Source organism: Melanerpes formicivorus, unplaced genomic scaffold (genome assembly GCF_026170545.1).
Source record: "Melanerpes formicivorus ecotype bairdi unplaced genomic scaffold, bMelFor1.0.p_v2 SCAF_10, whole genome shotgun sequence".
Classification (NCBI taxonomy): Eukaryota; Metazoa; Chordata; class Aves; order Piciformes; family Picidae; genus Melanerpes; species Melanerpes formicivorus.
In genome coordinates, this window is record NW_027142362.1 from 15,269,777 (window position 1) to 15,295,269 (window position 25,493).

At 38.8% G+C, this 25,493-nt stretch overlaps 1 protein-coding gene across 1 annotated transcript in view; it reads left to right on the plus strand.

The window, feature by feature from the left end:
* UNC13C (unc-13 homolog C) overlaps window positions 1-25,493 on the plus strand; it is a 148,314-nt gene that overhangs the window by 32,002 nt on the left and 90,819 nt on the right. Inside the window, exons 5-9 of the mRNA XM_068143868.1 lie at window positions 3,573-3,651; window positions 7,339-7,344; window positions 12,709-12,780; window positions 17,706-17,925; window positions 25,029-25,256. Of these exons, the coding sequence (XP_067999969.1) occupies window positions 3,573-3,651; window positions 7,339-7,344; window positions 12,709-12,780; window positions 17,706-17,925; window positions 25,029-25,256 (605 nt within the window). The remainder of the gene's footprint in view (window positions 1-3,572; window positions 3,652-7,338; window positions 7,345-12,708; window positions 12,781-17,705; window positions 17,926-25,028; window positions 25,257-25,493) is intronic.

Sequence of the window (25,493 nt, forward strand, 5' to 3'; positions counted from 1 at the left end):
ATGTCAATTAACAACATACTACTCAGGAACCTTCTTGCAAGTGCTTATCCGTTAGCAATAAATAACTTCATAACTTGAAGACATCATGAGATAGAACACTCAAAGACACTTTCAACTTACTCAGCTTCTAAAGATTTTGAACTTTTTTTTTTTGCTCTAATCTCTTAAGAAAAAGTCTCTTATTTTGAATCCATTTCTACCCTTCACTTTATTCAGAGTGTGATCTGTGACTTTACCCTTCACAGTGCCACTTTGAAGAAAAGGACTTAGGGAGGTTCAGCATCCCTCAGGAAGAAACAATTTAACACTACAACAAAATTCTGCTTTTTAGAAAAAATAGCAGTACACAACCTAAGGATGCAAACATCACTGCATTCTGAGTCATGTTTCAAATGTAAAACATATCTGTTGTTTTCTTTGCAAGAGAAAGGGCAAAAATTCATTGTCAAACAGCATTTCACTGAAGAGTATCAATGCTTGAATTAGAGCTCAGTTTTCCTACTAGGAAATAAAATGTACTCTCCTTACAGCTTTACTCCTCCCAGCTACCTGAAACTAGTTGTTGCTTTGTGTGGTAGTGATATGTGATTTATTTTTTTTTAACTGATGTGAAAAAGGGTGCAATTTATGGGGAAAAAAAAAATATTGTGTGATGGAAAAAAAAAGTATTGCATTTTCATCAGCTGACTTTGGCACCATAGGCAAAAGAATATTGAATTACTAGGGCAGAGGAAAGATAATCAAAATAGCTGATGGTGTTGGGAGAAGTGAGCATGGGGTTTTGAAAAACTAATCTTTATCCTGTTTGAATTTGTTGAGAAAGCTTCTAGACTCCATGGAGTTTTCAGGAGTTTAACTGAACAGTTTTGGAGATTGAATCTTGTGAGCATCAGTGTAAGTGTTAGGAGACCTTTACTAAGATTTTTGCAGATGTATTAAACAACCAGATTGAATGAATGAATGTGTAAATTATCCTGAACACTATATTTAATATTTTTAAATCTATATGAGAAATTACTTTCAGAGTGTCTTTGTTTATGACAGATATGAGAAACAGTTGTTGTTCCCTCTGTGGAATTTCTCTCTGTACTAACAGCTCCAAATGTCTAACAGCTAACTTTTGAGCTTTAATATTTGGCAGTTGTGATGAATGCTTCATCATGGTAACACGATTTGCAGGAGCAGAGTATAAAGCAGTATTTTCTGACTCATTATTTCTACGATTAGCTTTAACAGTTAACAGTCCCCTTGATGCTAACTTACCTCTTGCATCCAAAACAAAGATTTCAGTGCCCATTGGTTTTGCCCCAAATGGTTATTTCCACTTTGCGGTTTTGTAAGTTCATTTTGAGCCCATCTTTGGAATTTGTCCCATTATGTAAAAGTACTCTTTGACATTAAGGATAGCTTCTCAAATTCCTTTTGCAATTTATTCTACTTGGAGAGCTGCCCAAGTAGTCTGTCAGCCATGATTTGCTCTATTAATTTCCTAACTCTTTTATGTTGTAACTCTGCTTGTCTCACAATATCTTAGAAGCAGAATTTTGTGTGAGAGAGCTTCCCCATTTCTTTGCAGATCAGAAACTGTTACTGACAAAATTTCACCAGAACTTCAGAGTGTGAGAATTACTAGACAGAAGGCAAACAAATACCCCTAACAATATAGATACTGTTTTGCTCTTTTATCTTTCCTCTCCTCTGATTCTAGTTCAGTTAAGCTTCACTTATGCTGAGCTTTACAAATCCCCTATCAAATACAGCCCAAGAAATAAAATTTGCTGCTCTGAATCTGTTGAAAGTAAAGAGTGGAAATAAATACTGCCACTCTATTGCTGTGTTCGTTTCTCCCAAAAGTCTCTAGAAGAGTAATGGGACTAAATAGAACCCCATTTTATTCCAAGCGAGAGAGAAAAGTTATTGTAGGCTTTGCCTTAAAAACAAAATGAAAACAACAACCCCAACAATAAACTAGTCAAAAACACCAACCAAACTTCAGTGATACTGAATTTGACAAAGACATCCATCTAGCCCAGCATCTTGCTACTCCTGACACTGGCCAAAACCAGAAACTGTCAGAAAAGTGTAAGCATAGGTGGATAAAATATCCATAGCATAGGATACTCCTCTAGACTTCTAATAGTTTGTAATTCAGAGATTGCTTACACTGAAGTTGGTGCCTTTTATTTGTAATGTTTATTAATGTATTTAATTTCTCCTAAATAATTTGGGTTCTGATTTATGAGTTCTATTGCCTTACATGGATTTGTCTTGAAGATACTAGCAGTGGAGGTATCAGAAATTTGTCTGTCCCTAAACTGCTTGCAGTCTGGCATATTAGCATAACCTAGCATTGATTTCCATTTATATCTATATGATAGACCTTAAATAGTGACAGCTGAAGTCTCTGATTCACAATTCCTTTTGCATTTAGCTGTAGCTGTGGAACTGCAACAACTCTACATAACAGGAGTTTAAGCCAAAGTCTTGGCTTAAATAACCACAGAATTTGTCAACTCTGCTGTGGCAAGGGGTTGTAATTAGGTCAGCAGAGGAGTATTTGGGACAAAATACTGACACTTCAGAAAGTAAAAATTCTGACCTAGTTTCAGTTAGATCACTTTTCACCCAGTAATTGTAATCTGTATAAATTAACCAAGGGCTTTCAGATGCTTAACTGTTTGCTGTGACATATATACTATACACAGAGGCAGAGATAGAAATGCAAAAGCGACCAAAAAGAGTGTTTGAGACTGTACCAAACAGAAGGAACAGGGAGGAGAAAGGGTTGGGTTTTGAAAAAATATGGTATCTCAGCTTCTCTGATACTCAAAGCATTTCTGAATAAGATCTAAAAAATACATAACAATCTTCCAACATCCACTGTAGAAAAAAAATTCAGGAAGATAATACCTGTGTTACCTATTCTGAAGCATCAGGCAGATTGCTACAGATCATAATGTTCTCTTTTAAATCCTACTGATATGTCAGCCTTTTATTCTTTATAGTGGGCTCAGGTGGTTCTTTGCTGTTTTTTTTCAAGTTGCATGTGAGAGCTAATGGGAGGTTTTAATATATGAATAAAGATAAAGCTTAACCAGGAAGAGAAAACAATGATGGTCGTAAGGGAATTATCTTAAATTGTGACAAGTTCTGTTTTCCACATTCACATGGACTCATATGAGCAGATACGATTATCGATTTAGTTAGGTACTTTACTCTTTGTATGAAATTTATTACAATGTTGGCCTCCATCTAAGCTACCAGAATTACAAGTCCTTTTGATGAAAAGCTACTGTTACAACTTCTAAATCCATGCTAAATCATTTTAGCAGGTATTAAGCAACCTTTCAGCTACTCTTTAATTTGTGTGAGTGCCCGGAGAAAAAATGTTAGCCACACCAAGGTCACTCTCATTCTTTTTTTCTGTAAGAATCAGAGCACTTACCTTCTGTAGAAAATAGCTGCTAATTTGGATTTTAACTGTAAATACAGATATGATAAGCAGTTCTTAAGGATGCAAACTTGTAAGTTCCAAGTCTTTATTTTCTCCTTTGCCTTTTCTTCGCCTACAGTGCTGGTCGTGGGCTATATGGAATTGATAGCATGCCAGACCTGCGTAGAAAGAAATCTTTTCCCATTGTTAGAGATGTGGTAAGTAACATCTGATCCCATAAAACTGTTGATTTATTTGTCATTTGTCTAGATCTTTCTTTGTAATTACCATTGGACATGTGAATGACAGTTTTTTCAGCTATTTTATGGAAAAAGGTATCTTGAGAGAAGGGACTGTGGCCAGTAAGAGTCAGTGTGACAGTTATTAGGATGCACTAGATAAGCCTCAATATCTCATAGAATATTTAGATATTGCTTGTGGAATCGAATCAAGTAACATGCTTTTCATGGAGTAATATAAGCTACTTATTTTTGCATTGATTTAACTTATGGAGGCAATTATTGAGTGCTTGGGATGCAGATTGACTTGGTTCATTATGATACTGAAAGAGGAAGATAGTTCCTTTTGTAAAAGCAACCCTTTTTCAGTGTGAATGTTTTCAAGATTTATGCATACTTTTGCCATAAGATGAGGTGTGTTATTTTAGCAGTCATTGTAGGCAATAATAATCTTGCCAAATAAATGTCAGAAAGGTGAAAAGAATGGCATTTACTTTGAGATTAATTCTGACTTCCAGTCTAAACATGATTAAGTAGAATCTCTCTGCTCCGAAGGATTTCAGGTGCCATTCACATTTTTCTTTTTATTTTCCTGAAGTATAAAATCATAATTCAGTAAAATACCTATTTAGCCTCTGGTGGTGGTATGCCCCCAAACCAATTTCTCATTGTAAAGAAATTATGGGAAGTCAGGAGAAATAAATTGTTATTATGGTTGTTTTCAAAAGATCAATCTTTGCCAAATTATTGTTGAATGTATACTCAGCTACTCTGTTCAGCTACTCTACAATGTTATACCATACTATCTGACTGTTCACATAGAGAAAGAAAGCAACCACTTTAGAATAGAATTCTTTCTGGAAACATTGAGAAGTTCAATTTATGACATAGTAGAGCAATCTCATGTGATCTCTGCTCTTACAATAGATTGATTCCAAAATACCTAATTTAATTCTCAAGTCCTTCTAAGATCTTCTATCATAGAATCATAGAGTGGTTGGGGTTGTAAGGAACTTCCAAAGGTTGTCTAGTTCAATGCCCCTAGGGTGAGCAGGGACATCCTCCAGTAGATCACGTTGCCCCGAGCCCCTAAGGTGATCAGGGACATCCTCCAGTAGATCAGGTTGCCCAGAGCTCCTAGGGTGAGCAGGGACATCCTCCAGTAGATCAAGTTGCCCAGAGCCCCTAGGGTGATCAGGGACATCCTCCAGTAGATCAGGTTGCCCCGAGCCCCTAGGGTGATCAGGGACATCCTCCAGTAGATCAGGTTGCTCCGAGCCCCTAGGGAGATCAGGGACATCCTCCAGTAGATCAGGTTGCTCCGAGCCCCTAAGGTGATCAGGGACATCCTCCAGTAGATCAGGTTGCCCAGAGCCCCTAGGGTGAGCAGGGACATCCTCCAGTAGGTCAGGTTGCCCAGAGCCCCTAGGGTGAGCAGGGACATCCTCCAGTAGATCAGGTTGCCCAGAGCCCCTAGGGAGATCAGGGACATCCTCCAGTAGATCAGGTTGCTCCGAGCCCCTAGGGAGATCAGGGACATCCTCCAGTAGACCAGGTTGCTCCGAGCCCCTAGGGAGATCAGGGACATCCTCCAGTAGATCAGGTTGCCCAGAGCCCCTAGGGAGATCAGGGACATCCTCCAGTAGATCAGGTTGCCCCGAGCCCCTAGGGTGATCAGGGACATCCTCCAGTAGGTCAGGTTGCTCCGAGCCCCTAGGGAGATCAGGGACATCCTCCAGTAGATCAGGTTGCTCCGAGCCCCTAGGGAGATCAGGGACATCCTCCAGTAGATCAGGTTGCCCAGAGCCCCTAGGGAGATCAGGGACATCCTCCAGTAGATCAGGTTGCCCAGAGCCCCTAGGGTGATCAGGGACATCCTCCAGTAGATCAGGTTGCTCCGAGCCCCTAGGGAGATCAGGGACATCCTCCAGTAGACCAGGTTGCTCCGAGCCCCTAGGGAGATCAGGGACATCCTCCAGTAGATCAGGTTGCCCAGAGCCCCTAGGGAGATCAGGGACATCCTCCAGTAGATCAGGTTGCCCCGAGCCCCTAGGGTGATCAGGGACATCCTCCAGTAGGTCAGGTTGCTCCGAGCCCCTAGGGAGATCAGGGACATCCTCCAGTAGATCAGGTTGCTCCGAGCCCCTAGGGAGATCAGGGACATCCTCCAGTAGATCAGGTTGCCCAGAGCCCCTAGGGAGATCAGGGACATCCTCCAGTAGATCAGGTTGCCCAGAGCCCCTAGGGTGATCAGGGACATCCTCCAGTAGATCAGGTTGCTCCGAGCCCCTAGGGAGATCAGGGACATCCTCCAGTAGGTCAGGTTGCCCAGAGCCCCTAGGGTGATCAGGGACATCCTCCAGTAGATCAGGTTGCCCAGAGCCCCTAGGGAGATCAGGGACATCCTCCAGTAGATCAGGTTGCTCCGAGCCCCTAGGGAGATCAGGGACATCCTCCAGTAGATCAGGTTGCTCCGAGCCCCTAGGGAGATCAGGGACATCCTCCAGTAGATCAGGTTGCCCAGAGCCCCTAGGGTGAGCAGGGACATCCTCCAGTAGATCAGGTTGCCCAGAGCCCCTAGGGAGATCAGGGACATCCTCCAGTAGATCAGGTTGCCCAGAGCCCCTAGGGTGATCAGGGACATCCTCCAGTAGATCAGGTTGCCCAGAGCCCCTAGGGTGAGCAGGGACATCCTCCAGTAGATCAGGTTGCCCAGAGCCCCTAGGGTGAGCAGGGACATCCTCCAGTAGATCAGGTTGCCCCGAGCCCCTAGGGTGATCAGGGACATCCTCCAGTAGGTCAGGTTGCCCAGAGCCCCTAGGGTGAGCAGGGACATCCTCCAGTAGATCAGGTTGCCCAGAGCCCCTAGGGAGATCAGGGACATCCTCCAGTAGATCAGGTTGCCCAGAGCCCCTAGGGTGATCAGGGACATCCTCCAGTAGATCAGGTTGCCCAGAGCCCCTAGGGAGATCAGGGACATCCTCCAGTAGATCAGGTTGCCCAGAGCCCCGGCAAGCCTGACTTTGAATATCTTCAAGGATGGAGCCTCAACCACCTCTCTGGGCAACTAGTTCCAGTGTTCCACCACCCTCATGGTAAAGAACTTGTTCTTTACATCCAATCTAAATATCCATTGCCCTTCATCCTATCGCTACAGGCCTTTGTAAACAGCCCCTTTCCAGCCCTCTCGTAGGCCTCCTTCAGGTACTGGTAGGCCACTAGTAGGTCTCTCTGGAGTCTTCTCTTCTCCAGGCTGAACCTCAGCTCCCTCAGCCTGTCCTTGCAGGAGAGGTGTTCAGCCCCCTGATCATTTTCATGGCCCTCCTCCGGACCTGCTCCAACAGGTCTGTGTCCTTCTTGTGTTGAGGGCTCCAGAGCTGGACACAGCATTCCTGGTGAGGTTTTACCAGAGCAGAGTGGCAGAATTGCCTCTCTCAATCTGCTAGCCATGCCTCTTTTGACACAGCCTAGGATGTTGTAGATCATGGGGTTTTATGTTTACACATGTGACTATTTCATAAAAGTAAAGATAATGTTGTTAGAAATGAGTGCTATATCCTTTTGACACTGACTGAAATATCAACTGATACGGGTTTTTGTTGCAATAAATCTAAAAATTATTAATATTCTTTATAATTTCTTTCCTGTCTTGGCTGGATTTTTCAGGCAATGGTAAGTGCTTTTATACTGATAAATGTTTTTAAATGCTTATTATAACTCAGGGATTTCATGACTGTCATACTGGAAAATAGAAAAACTGTTTTATGACCAAGACTTTAATCCTAAATGAAGTCATGCCATATGTGAATATCTTGCCCTCAGCATTATGTGTACCAAAATTATCAGGAAAAAAACAAACTGTTAAAAAGTCACCTATGTATTCCAGGTATCCTTTTGAATGATACAGGCAGATTGTTTAGGACCCAGTTGTGACATTTCCCCTGCGAAACTGAATAGCTTGAGATAACTACATAAAGAGAAGTTGAAGAGTTCCAGACTTGGAAATCCTCTTGTATCAATCAACTAAATTCTTCGATCTTTCGTGTAAAAGATGAATTTTCTAAACCAAATAAGGATTCTTAGACACTATTGTCTATTTTTTTTCCTGATAACTAAATTAATGACTTGTGGAAATAGTTTCTTTTTCCTCCAACTCTGGCACTTTCAGAGTTCCCTCCTTATCTTTCAAGTCCCTCTGCATTTCCAGTTTCTCTGCACTACTTTTCATTCTTTGAACACGGAATCTCAATATATTTTTTTATCCAAATGGTGTACATACTTTTAAAGGTACATCTTTAACTCCTATTTGGTTCCATAAATTCACATTTGAAAATCAAATTTTCAACAACAGCCTTCATAGTACTTTTCTTCCTAAGTCTCTTAGATAAGTATTTCCACTAATGCACTGGGACTCTACTTTCCATGCTTGTTTTAGATTGGAGAGGATAAAGCAGTCAGAACCCATCTACAGGAACAGTTCTTTTCGTTGCAGTCAAATACAGAAGGCTTGAACAGGCTTCTGTTTACTGTGGAGCAAAAAAAAAAAAAAAAGAGTCTAGTAGAACTAGAATTTTTTTGAGCTGGGACCATAACCAGAAAGAGAAAGAGAAATAATTACAGTGGAGCTGAGCAGTACTTAATTTGTGATGGCCAAACAGGTGTGGTGATCTGCTCAGTCAGGACAAAAGGTTGCTATTCTATTTTTCTGTCTCATTATGCTTCAGTCTTTGCTTCTGTTAATGCAAGTCATCATTTCAAATATTATGAACACTCTGGAAAATGTCTGATTTAATTTGACTTAAAGATGAATTTATACAATTGCTGTAATTAGGCAAATTTAATCATTTGATATTTCAAAAATGTGTTATTACTTAGCTATATCATCTCATCATGAGAATTCAAGAGTAATTTTTGAATCCTTTCTGCTATTGTAAAACAACTGCTGGGTTCATATTGTTGAAATGAACACACCAGGTCAAACTACTGCCCATTTCAGCTAAAACAATAATGCAATGATTCTTTTTATGAGCCATTTAAAGAGGCCATAACTTGAGTGTAACAATTTAAACTCTTTTAATATTGAAGACATATGTATAAATTCAGGTGTTGTGAGTTGTCAGAATAATCATTAAATAAAAGCTAAACATCTGGAACATTTTACATTAATTATGTTATTTTCTATCAACTCTTTATATAATTAATAGACAAGCTGAATTTAATAGAGCAATATTCATATATGGCATAAACCATAAAAATAATTTAACTGTGTTTGTATGCTAGTGAGTTTTTACATTCAACTAACTGCAAATCATGATATCATTACATTCCTTTATTTCATGCTTGTGTTTTCCAAACATTAAGAATTACTTGTGGGGAAATGAAGAACTTATTGATGAATTTGCTTAGGTTTTATCATTTTCCATGCCATTTCTGACTAACATTGATATTTAGAATGATCTTAGAGGCTGGGTGGGACATGCTATTGTGTCTGTGCTGTGGAAACAAATACAAAGTAATAGTAAATGGTGTTACAAGGGTGTCTAGCAATGATTGTATTGTTAAGCTGAGCTGCCATTTCTTTTCTAAATCTGTTTTCTGGGCCTAATACTGCAGTTCTGTTGAACATTTAAGCATCAGACACCAACTTTTTAAATAGAAAAATTATAGGAATTGGGTAAGTCATTTCAGACAATATGTTGTTTCCTTTTGGGTGATTCCTTTCTCATTTCTTAGAATCACAGAACAGTAGTGGTTGGAAGGGACCTCAAAAGATCATCTAGTCCAACACCCCTGCTAGGGCAGGATCACCTAGAGTAGGTCAGACAGGAGCACATCCAGGCTGGTTTTGTATGTCTCCAGAGAAGGAGACTCCACAACCTCCCTGGGCAGCCCTTTTCAGTGTTCTGTCACCGTCACAGTGAAAAAGTTTTTCCTTATGTTCACATGGAACCTTCTGTGCTCCATTCCCTGCACCACAAGCAACAGACTACAAATCCGTTTACCAAAACAATGATAATTAGCTGCACCTTGTTTCCAAAAAATTAGTCTACCAACATTTATCCTTCCTCTCTCTAAAATACTCCCTTCTATTTCATCCTTAGGAACAGGTACTGTTCTCTGTGTTCAGTGCTTCAGGCTGCTGAATTATTACCAATTACAGTATCTTAAAACAGAAGTTTAATCCATAACAATTGTTAACTTTCCTGGTTTATCACAAATCCTTCTAGATATCACATTCTTCTATTATCCTTCCAATTTGACAAATAAGATCAGCCTAATTAGGACACTATAACGGTTTTAGACTCATTTCTTATTAAGAAGCAAAATAGGTAAGCTGTGTGATTCCAGGAGTACTCCTTGGGAGATTTGGGACTCAAGGGCACATGACAGGGTCAGAACTGCTTCCCTCCTTGTTTTTCCTCACAGGATATATTGTCTATTTGTTGATGTATACCAATAGCATGAAACTGCAGTTCTACTGGCCCATGTACTTTGATATATTGCTGGAGCACAGAACACAGTAGCATTCACTACCTTATATTCAAGGTTAATGTTATTATGCCCTTTGTATTCCTGCCCAGACAGTAGTCCACATTGCTCTATAGCCTCAAATGGCTATTGTAGTGTAATTTAGACCTAAAGGATCAAACACACTTCTAACTGTAAGGGACATGAAGACCAGAGGTCAAAACCATAACACTAGCATACTGCAGGCAGCTAAATGTATATGGCTGCTTTCCAAAGCTTTGAGAAGGAACCTATACTTCAAGAGGAATCAGAAAATGAGTGTTTTTAAAATTAAACTTTTTAAACCTTAAACTCTACTGAGTCTTTGTATTCCCAATACACTTTTCTTTGCAGTGTCTCTCTTTGATGTATGTGTTCTGTAGCATTCAGTTTTGTCACAAGAAGTTTTAAATGGCAAAGATTGTTTAATCTTTCTTGTCACTTTGTCATCCTCAAAGAAAAGCAAACAGAATTATTTGATGTTTAAAACAGAATGAAAACAAATGGTAACAAATGAATGGCAGACTTGTAAACAGCAGAGTTTAGAATAAATTAAATTAAAAAAAAAAAGAAAAAGAGAGGTTCCTTGCATCACATATTAATTATAATAGGACAGTGATGAATCATATCAAATATTTCTGTGCCAAGGATGGCATCTTACACTTTAATTGGTTTCACAAGATTAATAATCTTGTGTCTATCTGCAAGTTTAATTATTATCAAGGGAGAGTTATTGAAAATTGAATTAATATGTTCTCAGGGGAAAGTGAGAATTAAAAATTAAAATTAGCAGTCTTAATAGCTCTAAATACAATATTAAAAATCCATTTAAGTTATGTCAGTATTTAGAATTATAAAATAGGAAGAAATTGGTAGTTGTCTCTCTATCCAAAGATTAATGATGCAGTTCCTCCACTGATGTAAGCCTAAATTTCTTCTGACTCAATATGTATTTAACAAAAGATTGTCATATGCAAAAATATCACTGGAACCTTTACTGTAATAGCTCTATGATGGTGGACTACAGAGACCCAGCTCACAGTAAGGTGAAAATCTGTATCTTCAAAATGCAGGCAACAGACTTGAGGTTAGTTTATGCTTTAAGTGATCATCCTCATACTGCTAGATTATGAGGGCAGCAGATGACAGATTCCAGAAGAAAAGAGAAAAAAGCATAAGTGTACAGACACACTTGGAATTATTTAGAATAGGGAAAAGGACACATGAGCCTAGTTTTGCAGGTAAGATGCAGTAATATAGCAGCCTAAAGGTTAATATTTTGTACAGTGGAATAAATCTTACTTGTTTCTGTCTCACCAAAAGGTCTGTTTATAGCAGGATTAATATTCAGAATGGAAATATTATTTGGAAAACATGCAGAACTCTTTTCCATGGAGTCTTTTTCCTTCTGATCATAATAGTCTATAATTAATTCTTGAGGACCCATTTAAATTACACACATTGCACTAAGGAAGATAACTTTTCCTTGTTTATTGCACGTTAAAAGACACTTTATTTTGAGTGCCTTTTTTGTGTAGAGACTGTCTCTACAACCAAGGACAGCCACGTAGCTATTCACAGTATTGAATTAATACTGTCTTTAAGGGGGAAAAAATACATGTTTGAGTTTCCTAAAGACATTTTATTTAAGACAACTAGCATTTTACACATACTTAGTTTAAAAATGCTTAGTGTGTTACAAAAAATATTATCTAGACTGACAACATGAACTGTAAAACTATTGCAAAATGATCTCCCATGTTGCTGCAGGCACAGACAGATTCCAAATTGGGGCAGGATGCTTATCCCTGTACCACATTAATTTGGTTGGCAAAGCGGAAGAATAGTGACAGCCCGCGGTTTGAAATAAAAAAAGTGAGTCATAAAGCTCTGAAGAACAGGTTTTATATTAGAGATGGCAGTTCAGCTAGACACTGCTGAAAGAAACAGGGATGATGATGGAAAGTGTGCTTGTATTATCACAGTATCACCAAGGTTGGAAGAGACCTCAAAGATCATCAAGTCCAACCTGTCACCACAGACCTCATGACTAGATGATGGCACGAAGTGCCACATGCAATCCCCTCTTGAACATCTCCAGGGATGGTGACTCTACCACCTCCCTGGGCAGCCCATTCCAATGGTGAATGACTCTCTCAGTGAAGAACTTCCTCCTCACCTTGAGCCTAAACTTCCCCTGGCACAGCTTGAGACTGTGTCCTCTTGTTCTGGTGCTGGTTGCCTGGGAGAAGAGATCAACCCTCTCCTGGCTACAACCACCCTTCAGGTAGTTGTAGACAACAATGAGGTCTCCCCTGAGCCTCCTCTTCTCCAGGCTAAACAATCCCAGCTCCCTCAGCCTCTCCTCATAGGGCTTGTGCTCAAAAGTTGTGTTGCAAACACTACCTGAAAGTTTTTGTAACTCCTCCAGTTTTGCTTAAATCCAAAAGCATATTCAAGAACTACTTGCCTTCCATGACTCAACAGTTTGAGGTAGTGTAATTTTTAACAGTTTTGCTTTTGCTTTAGACACTTGCAGCTCGAAAATCTGGTATTTCCATGGGCATGCTCATCCGGACCTCCATAAACACTGATGAAATGGTAAGTAAGTTCAGGTTTCAGTCATTTGAATAACAGAGAAGACTTTGTTCACAGTGCTTTAGAAATTATTGCAGCCTTAGACACTCTAAACTGGCTTCAAGTGAGTGTATAAACATTCCCTTTATTATATAGGAACTTCCAGGGGTCTTAAGCAGAATTTTCTGCCCAATTCACAGTGACAAGACCATGTATTCTTCTGCTGACTCACATCCATGACAGTCAGAAGGCACTAAGCAAGAAACCTATTTTTACAAAATAGTTACTTAGGCAAACCTTTTTATTTTACATTGTTTAGCTGCACTGTGCTTTACCTGCAGTCTTTCAATGTCTGTCTTTGTCACACCATGAATATAATTATAGAATGAGAGGAATCTGCAAGAGGTTTCAATGTGTTGTGGCTTGGGTTTTTTCGTTCCCCAGTCCTTACAGGTGACTGGGACATTATTTGATTTTCTAAATGTGAGTCCTGCTAATAACACACATGATTCCAGATGAAGAAATATTTAGCAAGAAAAGTGAAATGTTGCATTTTTCTTACACTGTTGTTAAACTCCATCGTAGAAGAATGGGAGAGAAGATTATGTTGACAGGTATTCTAGGAGCTGAAACCCATGGCACAAGAATACACATGTCCATCACTGATTTATTATGATCTTTTGTTCTTATATGGTAATCATAAAGGAACAATTTGGTAGTGCTCGAGGATAGATTGATGAGGTAGGAAACAGCTGGTGTTTGAAATGATCTTTCAGTGGAAGCAGTAATTACTTTGTTCTGTTCTCTCAAAACAGCAACAAAGGTTGATAGAATGAAGGAGAACTTCAAAAGAAGTTTAAAGGCTGAGGGAAAATTATAGAGAACAAACTTACACTGTGCAAGTGATACGGAATGACAACTTTTTCCAGTTACGTTATAGCTGCTACAAAAATATCTGTGATCAGTAAAAGACCCTAAGATACTCTATATGCTTTACTAAAAGATGTCAAGTAAACAAATAACCCCTTCCCCCATTCATATGTTTCACTACCTTTTATGACAATAGATACAGGGTCAAACATTCATTCACATGCCTCCCCCCATGCAGAAACTACCAGCCTCTGATGTTGGAAGGCTAAAGTGCAAGTGTTGGAGATGATAATAATTGGCAATAAAGGCAGGACAAGAAAGAGTAACTTAGACTGCACTTTAGTGGTGCTGTTCAGGAAGGAAAAAAGCAACAAATCCCAGGGGACAGTTCAATGCCAACATTTCGCCAATGCTTGCTGTCAATCAGGAGAAACTACTGAAGAGAGAAGTGGAGAACTGGAAGGGAAGGAGAACTGGAAAGGGAAAAATAAGTTGAATCTGGTTTTATGCAATTACACTTTTTGGGTTACATTTGAAGCAGGACGTATGAAAAAATGCATTCCAGAAATAGATCTCTCTTAAGTTTTTATTTAAACATTTCTTGAGCCCAAAAGCAGGCAACAAATTCAGGCAACAAATTTAATTTTGGTACATAAAAGTTCCTTCAATGAGAAAAGGTATAAAGCTAATTGAGAGAAGTGAATAAGAAAAGCTTGACTTATGTCAGGTACTTTTTCAAGCATAACTGTAATAGTACAGCCAGGAAAACCACTTGCAGGCATTTAAAATAAGGGAAAGATAATACTTTTTCACTTGATCTGTAAGTATCCAGCAGAACCTCAGGCTCTAAAGCATCTTTAAAAGTGAGTAGAGCGTGCTTTAAAACCAAAAAGAACAGACATTTTCAGGCATCTAAGAATTCTCCAGATAGTTTCCATATTACTAGATTAAAAGGTGCAGTCACCAATGAGACCTGAGAAAGAAAATCTCTTTTGGGCAAGTTATTCCTCTGATTAAGGCTTTTCTGGTTTTTCTGGTTTTTACTTTCCCTCAGTTTTTTCCAGAGGGAGTATTAGCAACTCTGGTGGAAGCAGGTTATTTGGCTGTTTAGATTCAGTATGGAAATTCTTTGAACTAATGCCTTTTATTCAAAACCAACTGCCACTTACCCCCAAAATCAAAACCAGTTGTTAAATGCTTCCAGCTTTTCCAGCCAGCGTTGCTCTCCTGGTATAACACATTTATGACACTGTGAGTTCCTATGTTCTCAGGCACTAATCAAAACATCTTTTAAGCAGTGTCAAAATATTAGCTTCAGTGAGGGTTAAGTATCTGCTTTCAGCTGAGCATTCAATTGCTTTGCTGAGCAGAGACAGAGCTACAAGTCTGTGAAAATAACACATTGATAACATGGCAAAAGTATCTCAAGTAGTATATGACAGAAATAAACTTCATTTCACTACATAATCCTCCTATATACTAACAGTTAAATGTTGCCATGCCCAGAGCTCAATGAGTGTATATAATAGATATATTGAAACAGAAAAGAGTATTAGGAACTAAGGCCTCTAGACAGTAAGATAAAATTCTCCTTTATAATTGTGCTTTGCTTTACAACAAGGAAAAGATCATGTTCAGCAGCAAGCTAGTCTACACATTGTGCCTTTCAGCAGAAACTTAATTTACTCTCAGAAGTTTATTTCAAGGCCTGTTGAGCTGTGTCTGTCTTTACTTACTGCCATTTCAGAAATAGGTAAAAGTTATTGTCAGAATTCTAAAATTATGTATAGTATGAAAAAAAAACACTGAAGCTGAATAAGATGAAAGGACAGGACTTATACTACCAGAGTTCAGGAGTGCAAAACTGTAACCTATAAAGTAATCTTCAAAGACCTGGTGGTTTCAGAGAAACATGGCTCAACAAGCTGAGTAAATTCAGTTTAGGTTGTTTTTGAAGTTTTCTTTCTGATCTCTGTGGCTGGTAATCTGTGACACTGGAGGCAGAGGGTAGAGAAATGCACAAACTGGAGTTTTGCCATGTTAGGTGGCTCGGACTGGCCAGCCCAGTCCCTCTTTGGGTCTGTGTCATGCAGGGAACACACACAAATAGGCAGCTAACAGCCACTGGTTTATTACAATTAAATCTGCTCTTCTTTCAACACAATACAATTACAGGTTAGGATGTCAACTGGGAAAACACTGTTACACAACTAATTAGACTATTAAACTATTTGACTATTTGGAGAGATGAGCCAAAAAGTCCACACAATTCACTCAGAAAAGGAAAATGGCCCACAGATAGCCAGGAGATATATATATACAGAGAGAGAGAGACAGGATATATAGAGAGAGATATAAATGTATAGGTGGAGGTAGGGGGTGAGGTTCCTTAGGTTCCATTCTAATGGGAGGAAATTCTGAGCTGCAAAGGTTGCTTCTGAGAAAGCAAACTCTTCTCCATAGCAGAACTCCATTTATACCCCTGTCAATCTGGCTGTGGTCAGTTGCCTAATTAGTTGGAGGGCCAGTTTCTCCAAGAAAAGAACAGAAAGCTAGAATGAGGGGCACCAGAGACAAGGAGAAGCTGGTCTTTATCAGCTTCTAGTGAGCTTCAACCACCCTGCTTGCAAAGGGAAGAGCATTTTGTACCTGCCACAGTCTGCTAGTTCAAACCACTGCAGACCTTTCCTTGCTTTCAGGAGAGTTACTAGGTGACTCATTGTCTAGCATAGGCTAAGGAAGGACCATGGGGAATAATTCAGTACTTGTTCTAGTCTTTCCTACCATACCAGGTTCTTTCCTTAGTTCTGTTCTATAGTGTTCTCAGAAATGCTAGGATCAAATGTCCATGAAATGGCTGGCCACATTTCTTTGGCCAGGCTTCACACGATGGATTTTGGCTTTAGCATGTAACTATGAAATTCAGTAAGAGCTGTTGCAGCCTAAGATACTTGGCATTTGATTTTGTTATTTGTAGTGTTTGAACCTATGGATCTGTAGATTTATGGCTGTACAGTAATGATTTTTCCATCTTAGGAAAGTCCTTTAACTGATGGCTCTGAGTGTGCAACATTATGCTGATAAGTACACAAAATATTTTATCAAGGGAACAGGTCTGAAATTGCTAATACATTCATGGCAGCCAGTGTGCGCTTAGTGAAAAACAATACCACAACAAAACCCCTAGGTCATATTTTTGTGTGATACCAAGTGCTACCTCCAAGCTGCTTAATTTTTCTTATTCCAGATAAATCAACTGAAGTTAGAAGATCTAGGTGCCTGTAAACAAAGCTCAAATAAACAAACCAGGCTATTGTGGCCAGCTAAGCCTATGTTTTACATATGAAACTTCAGGGACTGTTTTGTTTTCACCTCATTAAGAACTGAGATTCAGGTTGTTTGCAGTACTATCAATGAATAGCTGGTAATTGTTGATATGCTAGAACTGGTCAGGGGTCCTGAGCCAAAAGAGTCCAAGAAATGGGTGTGGAATTTTGAGAGTATCATTCTTGTTTATTGGTAAAAAGCATCTTGGTGCTTAAAAAGGAAGGCAGCAAGTATGCTGCTATGGGAATATAGACAAAATGGAACCATAAAATTGTCCCATTTCTGTTTGGTGAGGGCATTACATAGACACTAAGTATTCAAGGGTAGCACTGTGCATAATCAAAGCATATTTTGTGCAGTATGTCTAAGTTCCTATAGGAAGTATGTAAATATTCAGAAGGAATATGTTTGGTAGATACTTTAAATGCATCAGTTAGTGTAATGCTAATGAAATTTCAATTTCTGCTTCAAAATATAAAAAATACATGGGACTCTGTGTTAACTGACTGACTTGATTCCAGCTTGTCTCCTGTTTCTGTAAACAGTCAAAATTGTCATCCAGGGTTCTTCTGCCTTCAAAGTGCAAGGCAAAATAAATAAATCAGTAGTTTGCAAATTAGTTCATATTTATATGTATAATATTATGTTTTATAACTTTGTAAGTGTAATGACATGCTTAGCTCCAGTTTGCTTGTATTAAGCAATACTTCAGCTGAAGTCCTGGTCATTTTTATTTTTTTCTTACTCAACAGAAAATACATGTCTTCAAGAAGACATTACAGGCTTTGATCTATCCAATATCATCAACTACACCTCATAACTTTGAAGTTTGGACAGCTACAACTCCCACATACTGTTATGAATGTGAAGGCCTACTTTGGGGCATAGCCAGACAAGGCATGAAATGCACTGAATGTGGTGTCAAATGCCATGAGAAGTGCCAAGACCTCCTGAATGCTGACTGTTTGCAGAGTGAGTATACTCTGAGTGCAAAATCTTTGCAGTGTTTCAGACCTTTTGATTTTGTATGTAAACTCAGATACTTTGTGAAAACAGGAGTCAGATTGTTAGAAAGTAGTGATAGCATGTTGATGTTCATTGGCTGAGAAGCTACCCAGAAACTTTATGAAATAACAATTATTGATTTTGGTTTTGTCCTGGGAGCTTGATGAATATTCCTGATCAGTTACAAAATAATGTTTGGTAGCATCAGTATATTATCTGCTTTCCACTGGCTCTAGCAGCATGCAGAGCAATTTGCAACATGATGTAAAACCTCTTTGTTTTATTTAACTATTAACACATGAAATGTCAAAGCAAAGATAATAAAATTATTCCTTATACTTGTTGTAGTTACATTAATATGCTATAGAATAGACAATCAGTGAACAGGATCTTGTCCTTTCAAAATATCAAATCATGTAGGGGGGGGTGGGGGGGAGTGGGATATTTAGGAACTATTTTAGGACTAGAATTAAGGTGAAACAACTATTTTCTTTGCTTTTTTCATTGGCTGAATTGATTCCAGTCTCCTTGCATTTTACTCCAAAAATACCTGAGGTGCATTTAAACCATATTTAAGTTACAACACATTTAATATGCAAGACTCTGAACAATATAAAGTGAAGACTTTTACTTTCTGATATTCTGAATTTGGAATAGAAGGGGTTTTACAGCTCTGAAGTTATTCTATGTTGTTCATTGTTGATATGTTCCTGAGAATTTACCTAGTTTCTACACGTAGGAAAAATACTTAGATATTCCAGTCAGGTCTTCATTCTTCCTGCTGTGCTGTCTATGTGAGGAACTGTCATAAAAGATGGATTTTCATGATTCACATTGTTCAGGAACTAATCATGATTTCCCAGAGCAACTGACCCCATGGAGCATAAATCAATGATACGTTTCTGAATCAATCTGCTTAACCGTGCTTAATTGTGATTCTACACTATGATTGAAACTGGCTCGTGTCTTACAGTGTTTGACAGCTAAGCTTTTAACATAGCTTCACAAATGAGAGATGTATGTTTGTTTTGAAAATAGACTATTGTAAAAGTAGACTGTGCAGCATTAATATGATTATTATTTGTGAGTCTTCAAAACTGTGTCTAGTGAAGAAGATGCTGGTGAGTATCCTCTTCAATTAAGTGCAAATAACTTCTGTTGCCTGGACAGTAACAAAGTATGGTTCATAATGTCAATTCCTGTTTACTCTTATTGAGTAATTGTCCTATCTCATTCTAGGTACATTTTAAGACCAGCCAGAAGTAAATAATTGTACATCAGCCCATTGATTTCTCTGTTTTAGCTAGCCATTTGACACCACTGTTGTGCTAGGAATCACTTGGCTTATATTACCTGGACTTAGGGACATGAAAATGAGTTAAAAGAATGATGAATTTGTACATCTACTGGTAACAGGATGTGTTACAGTCATTTGCCAAGTACCTGTTCATGAAATGATGGAAGAAGTAGGAAGCAGAAATAACTTTCTCAAGTTTCATCTGTTGTTTTATGCACATCTTGTTTAGCACTGTTTATGTATATGAGGAAGAAAACATGGAGGAGTGGCACAATAAATTCTGATAGTCTGAACATGTAATGTAGGATTTGTCTTGTTGTAGACTCTCAAAACAAATCTGTATGGATTGCAGGTGGTCTATTTGAAGCTAACCAGCTCCACGTTCTCCATGGGGTTGGGCTATTGCTAGATTTGGAGCTACTTTGCTAGGAGTCTCATTTGCTGCTTCCTGAAAATACTGATTGTATTTTGTGGCAAAGAGATAACTATCAAGTGCTCCATACAGTGTTGTGGGAATTTCCCTCTCAAAACTGCATGCATAATGGTCTAGAAATGAGGCATAACTGGAACTTTCTCCACCAGAGGGGCACTTTTTCTTTCTGAGGATTTAAAGGAATATCATCTCACATTGATTCAGAAAAAAATTTAATTCAGGAAAACTAAAATTGATTCACTCCATGAGTGAGAGACATATACAAGACATCTTGATTTAACAGTAGTGTAATGAAGTACTGGAAAGATCAAATGATTCTGAGCATCATAGCCATGTCTTTCTGCTTGGAGGGATTTTTCTGTTGCTGTTAGTTGGATGGTTCTTGTCTCACCAAACATCTGTGTAAACCCTTCTCCATTCTGCAAACTTCCCAACCTAGTTTCTGCTGTTTGGGAAAGTCATGCTTCAAACAGCTATTTCTCTTCAGTTATATTGTGAGAAAAGTGAGAACCAAGGTGATGTTCCTGACAGTATCAGTGTTGTGAGTTTCTTGTAATCGTCATCCAGTCCATGAATTTTCAAAACAGAGAATGCTTAGAAAGATTGTTCTTTCTGAGGTTTCTTAAAAGTGACAACATCTTTCATCACAATACACACCAGGAAGCAATATTCCAGCCAGCTAGACCTGAGTGTGGTACCTTTGAGTTATGTTTTGTATGACCTCTAATTTGGTTGCTGTTCACGGCTGTACGAGAAACAGTGCAGGGACTGATTTCAGGTGTTTGTGCTACCATGGAGGGGCTCAGCTGTTATTAGCACTCAAAATTAGTGTTCTTTTTCCTTTGTGGTGAACCACCTTCACATGATTCTATGATATTTATCCACTGACCGCAATTCCTTCTATTCTACCCTTCACACTGCAAAGAAATAAGCTGCTGCTAACTTGCTAAGAGCTGAGCTGCCTTTCAGGATGCCACAATGATGCAGGTAGCATGAGAAATGTACTCATCCCTGTAACAGTTGAATCTTGGCTAAAACTGAAAAGCTAAAAAATAGAGAGAGAGTAAAAGTACCCTTTCTATCTTCCTTTTCACTTATCTGAAGAAAACTCAGTCTAGAGGTTGCTTGAACCAAATCACCAATCCCTCCAAAACATAACAAATGGTCCATAGCACTAGATTGCCTGTATTTTTTACAAATACATCAGGAATAAGGCAGAGAGAGAACCTGCAAGTTATAAATACGAATGACAGTCATCTGTGATATAAACAGTTTGGAAACATTGAACAAATGAGACTTGAAAGAGTAAAGCTCTAGAAGGCAAACTGCAGATATAAAAATATTTAACACACCTAAAGATCCTGATCTCTCTACTAGTATACATATGTTTTTGAACATCCTGCCACATATTTTGCAGCAGTGAGTTTGTGTATCATACTGCTTTGAAAATTATATTCAATACTTTATTTCATTTATGTTTAAAATCTTTCACATTCCATTGAAGAAATTAATTGACCAGAGTGGTTGGTAAAATCCTTGTTTCTAAGAAAGCTGACGCTAGCAGTCTCATAAAATGAAATTAATGTCATTTGCTGCTGTTATTTGTAGGGGAGTCATCCTTTTGGGTATCTCATAATCACTAGGACACATTGGCCTCCAAGCTTCTGGGGTATTTTTAATGTAATGATTGCTAATGTCGACTGTGGAAATGAATTAACATCTCTAGCTCTTTAAGGTCAATACCTAAGCTTGTTCTAAATTAGCTTTAAAAAAACCAACAGTAGTACTTTCATTATGCCTCTCATCTTCCCTTTCTAGTAACAGGTGTAATATTAAATCAGAATTGATTTCAATCTTGTTGAGTTGTATTAGTCCCTAGGGTAAAAGGGGCTTGTTAACTTCCTCTGCAGTTTAAGTTACTATATTGACTTAATTAGTCTGATCAATACTGCATGTCTATATACCATCAGCAACAGTGGTTGTAAACATAGGTGCAGTAAATAATTTAGTATAAACAGGAGGTTATACTGATCGTACAGTAAAACTTAGAGAAGTTACATTTTAATGCATATTCCAATTTTATCTGTCCTGTCTCAAGAATCAGCAAGGTTTTCAGCAGGAATACATTTTTGCCATTCAGTTTGTGTCCATGGTTGATCATTCTGTTATGAGGTGGTATCTGTAGTTCTTAAGGAACGTAAGAAACTAAGACAAAATTAGAATTTTTTTATTTGCTGTCGCATTCTGCAGGCAATAATTTCTGTCATGGTGAGAGTCACTAAAGAATTCTTTAACTGGTATTTGGTTTCAGGGTAGCATTTACTACTTTTATTACTAATTCCTAATTTTTCAGTGTAGAAAATCCTTAATCACTAGAAGTCTGATCTTCAGCATTCAAAATAATTAGGTACTCAAACCAAGAGATTTTCAACATTTCTGAAGATTTAATAGCAATGGAGAACACCTTGAAGAAGCCATATAATTCAGCCTGTTGACAGTCTGAAATCACTGGTATCTGGGATCTCATCCCATGCTTTTCCAATCTGATGACATTATGCCTTCCTGTTTAGATATCTTAGTATCACAGTATCAAACAGGGTTAGAAGGGACCACAAGGATCATCTAGTTCCGACCCCCCTGCCATGGGCAGGGACACCCCACTCTAGATCAGGCTGGCCAGAGCCTCATCCAGCCTGCTCTTAAACACGTCCAGGAGCAGCACCCCAACCACCTCCCTGGACAACCTATTCCAGGGCTTCACCGCTCTCACGGTGAAGAACTTCCTCCTCACATCCCGCCTGAATCTCCCCATCTCCAGCTTCATTCCATTACCCCTAGTCCTATCACTACCTGAGATCCTGAGAAGTCCTTCCTCAGCCTTCTTGTAGGCCCCCTTCAAATACTGGAAGGCTACAACTAGGTCACCTCAGAGCCTTCTCTTCTGCAGACTGAACAGCCCCAACACCTTCAGTCTGTCCTCATAGGAGAGGTTGTCCAGCCCTCTGATCACCCTCGTGGCCCTTCTCTGGACACCTTCCAGCATGTCCACATCCCTCTTGTAATAGGGGCTCCAGAACTGGACACAGTACTCCAGGTGGGGTCTCCCCAGAGCTGAGTAGAGGGGGAGAATCACATCCCTTGACCTGCTGGCCACACTTCTGATGCAGCCCAGGATCTGATTGGCTTTGCGGGCTGCAAGTGCTCACTGAGAGCTCCTGTTGAGCTTCTCGTCCACCAGCACCCCCAAGTCTCCTCAGGGCTGCATTCCAGCCAGTGACTGGCTGGAAAGCGTCTCTCTGTTTTGTCCTCTGATATGCTAAGGAACCTTCAGATGCAATGAAAGCAGTGAAGAAAACAATGCATAAAGTATTTGTTCCTTAAGGCTTCATTGAAATCTTATGCTGAAAGATGACCTCTTCTAGCTCTATAGATGTGTTCATAATTTCTTTAGTCATTGGAAGCTGTTTGTCCCTCAGCAAAAAATGCCATCAAGAGAATATAATGGTGTTTGATCATAGTGTAGAGAAGGAATTATGTTCCTCCTCAGTATTGAAATACCTGATTTCTAATTACATAGCAAGTTCAACATAATTTTGTTGTAATTTAACTATCCATTTCAAGGGAGCAATACAGCCTTTGTCCTCCCAGAAGGTGAGAATTGCTAGTTGAATGATGTTTTCACAACATTTTGGAAGGGTAAAGTATTTACTGCTCCTAGTGAAGATGGTGATGATTGTCACAGTCAGTGCTGGGAACCCTCAAGTAGTGTTTAACAATGCTAGCTAAAATTCAGCAGTACTTCTAGTAAATGATAATGTGTCACTGGATAAAATTTGTAGTATTCTTGCATCTTGTTTTATATGTATCTATACAGCCAGTTTAGCACTTCAGGAATTCAAATTTTTGGTTCCAATATTTGTCATACTCTTTTAACCTCCCAAATCTGATGTTTCTTTATGAATTATTGCCAATGTATTGGCAAAAGTGAGTGAGTGCTGCTGCATCTCAGAATTGACCCTACATTAGCTTTTTCGGTCATTAGGTTTCAGTCTGCAGGACACATGCCTTTGCAGCAAAGCAAAACATTTCTGTCTTGCAAATATATTTATTTTAGTGAGAAGATTCTCTACTTTGTACTGCTGCAACATTTACATCTAATAATACATCTGCATCTTTCTATTTTGTAAGAGGAAGGACACTAATATTCTCTCCCTTAAATCCTGTCCCTGCAATGACTCTGCAGAATTAAAAAGATCTCTGTTCCTATCTCACTCTTTCCAGAACCTTCTTTGTGTGTACTAGACACAGTATTCCTTGCAGAAATTCTCTGATTTGTTCCAGTCTTAGAATTCTTGGGAAAGCATTCCCTTTATTCAGCTGCAGCCTCAGCATAAAGCCCTGTCTGCTCTTTGGGAAGCAGGGCATGGAAGACTGGCTTAAATAGGCATCACAAGATGCCGCTGTTAACGTGGAGCTTTGTGAAGCATTCATTTGTCCATGCATGGTATTTAAAGAAGGGATAGAGTGCACTACTGATCCAGAGCAAGGATGTCAGGTCAGTGTTACAGAACTGTTTGACAGTTAAGGTAGTCCCAGAGTAATCTGAATGCTTAAATCAAATGAATGCTTTTGATCAGTATATTTTTGAATGCTTCATTAAATGGATTTATGTGATAATATTTTTTTTATGAACACTGTTCCAGGAAGGAACAAAAAATTTTCCATTAGAACAGGCAACATCAGCAAGTGCTGAGATGTACCTGGAAGAAGTCAAAAAAATGTCTGAAGTCGCTGTCTATTTCTTCCTATTGCTCATTAGATTTTCACTGTGGGAGAGCATAGCAGGAGTCTAGATTAATGTCCTTACTGCCAGACTGAAAATTCTCTGAAAAATGCTGCGTAAATATTACCTGTTTTAAACACACTTTCTATTAATTTTGGAGGGATTTGATCCTCAGAAACCAAGTATGGTTTCTCGTGCCATCCTACTCCAAAAGAGAAAGGAGTGAAAATATTGTTAAGTCATGCGGCCTTAGAAAAAAATTGAATCATTCACATATATGTTGTTGAAGTTTAAGTAGTAACAGAGGCAGAGCACAGAGCAGATAGACCCAGGCAATGTATATTTCTACACCCCTTTCTATAAAAATCAGTATGCCCAGTTATGCAAGAAAAGTCACTCATGTTTAGATGTTTTCACAGTGTAAGAGGCTTAATGTTATTCAGATGAAACATATCTCCTTTGAGTATTGCAGTACTAAGAACTGTCTGGAAGCTCTAGAGAAAAGAACTAAGGCAGCTACTTTGTAATAAAAGTATTGACATTTTCTCTCATTTCAGGAGCTGCTGAGAAAAGTTCCAAACACGGTGCAGAAGATAAAACACAAAATATTATTAGTGCTATGAAGGAAAGAATGAAGATTAGAGAGAAAAATAGACCAGAGGTGTTTGAAGTGATCCAGGAAATGTTTAATATTTCCAAAGAAGATTTTGTACAATATACAAAAGCAGCAAAACAAAATGTTTTGGATGGTACATCCAAATGGTCAGCAAAAATAACCATCACAGGTAAATTTTCTTTTGAACTGTTCATTTTAAGGGCTCTTTTTTTCTGGTCCCCTGCTTGGATTAGGAACAAGATTTATTGTAATTAGAGCTGGAACTGTGTGTTCTGTTGACTACTTGGTGCATCTATAAACAGTTGAATTTATAGCATACTAACTAGAAGAGCTTGAAGTTACAGCTGTTGGCAAAACTACTTTATATTCCAAAGCTCTAGGAAGGAAGTAAATGGTGCTGTATCTC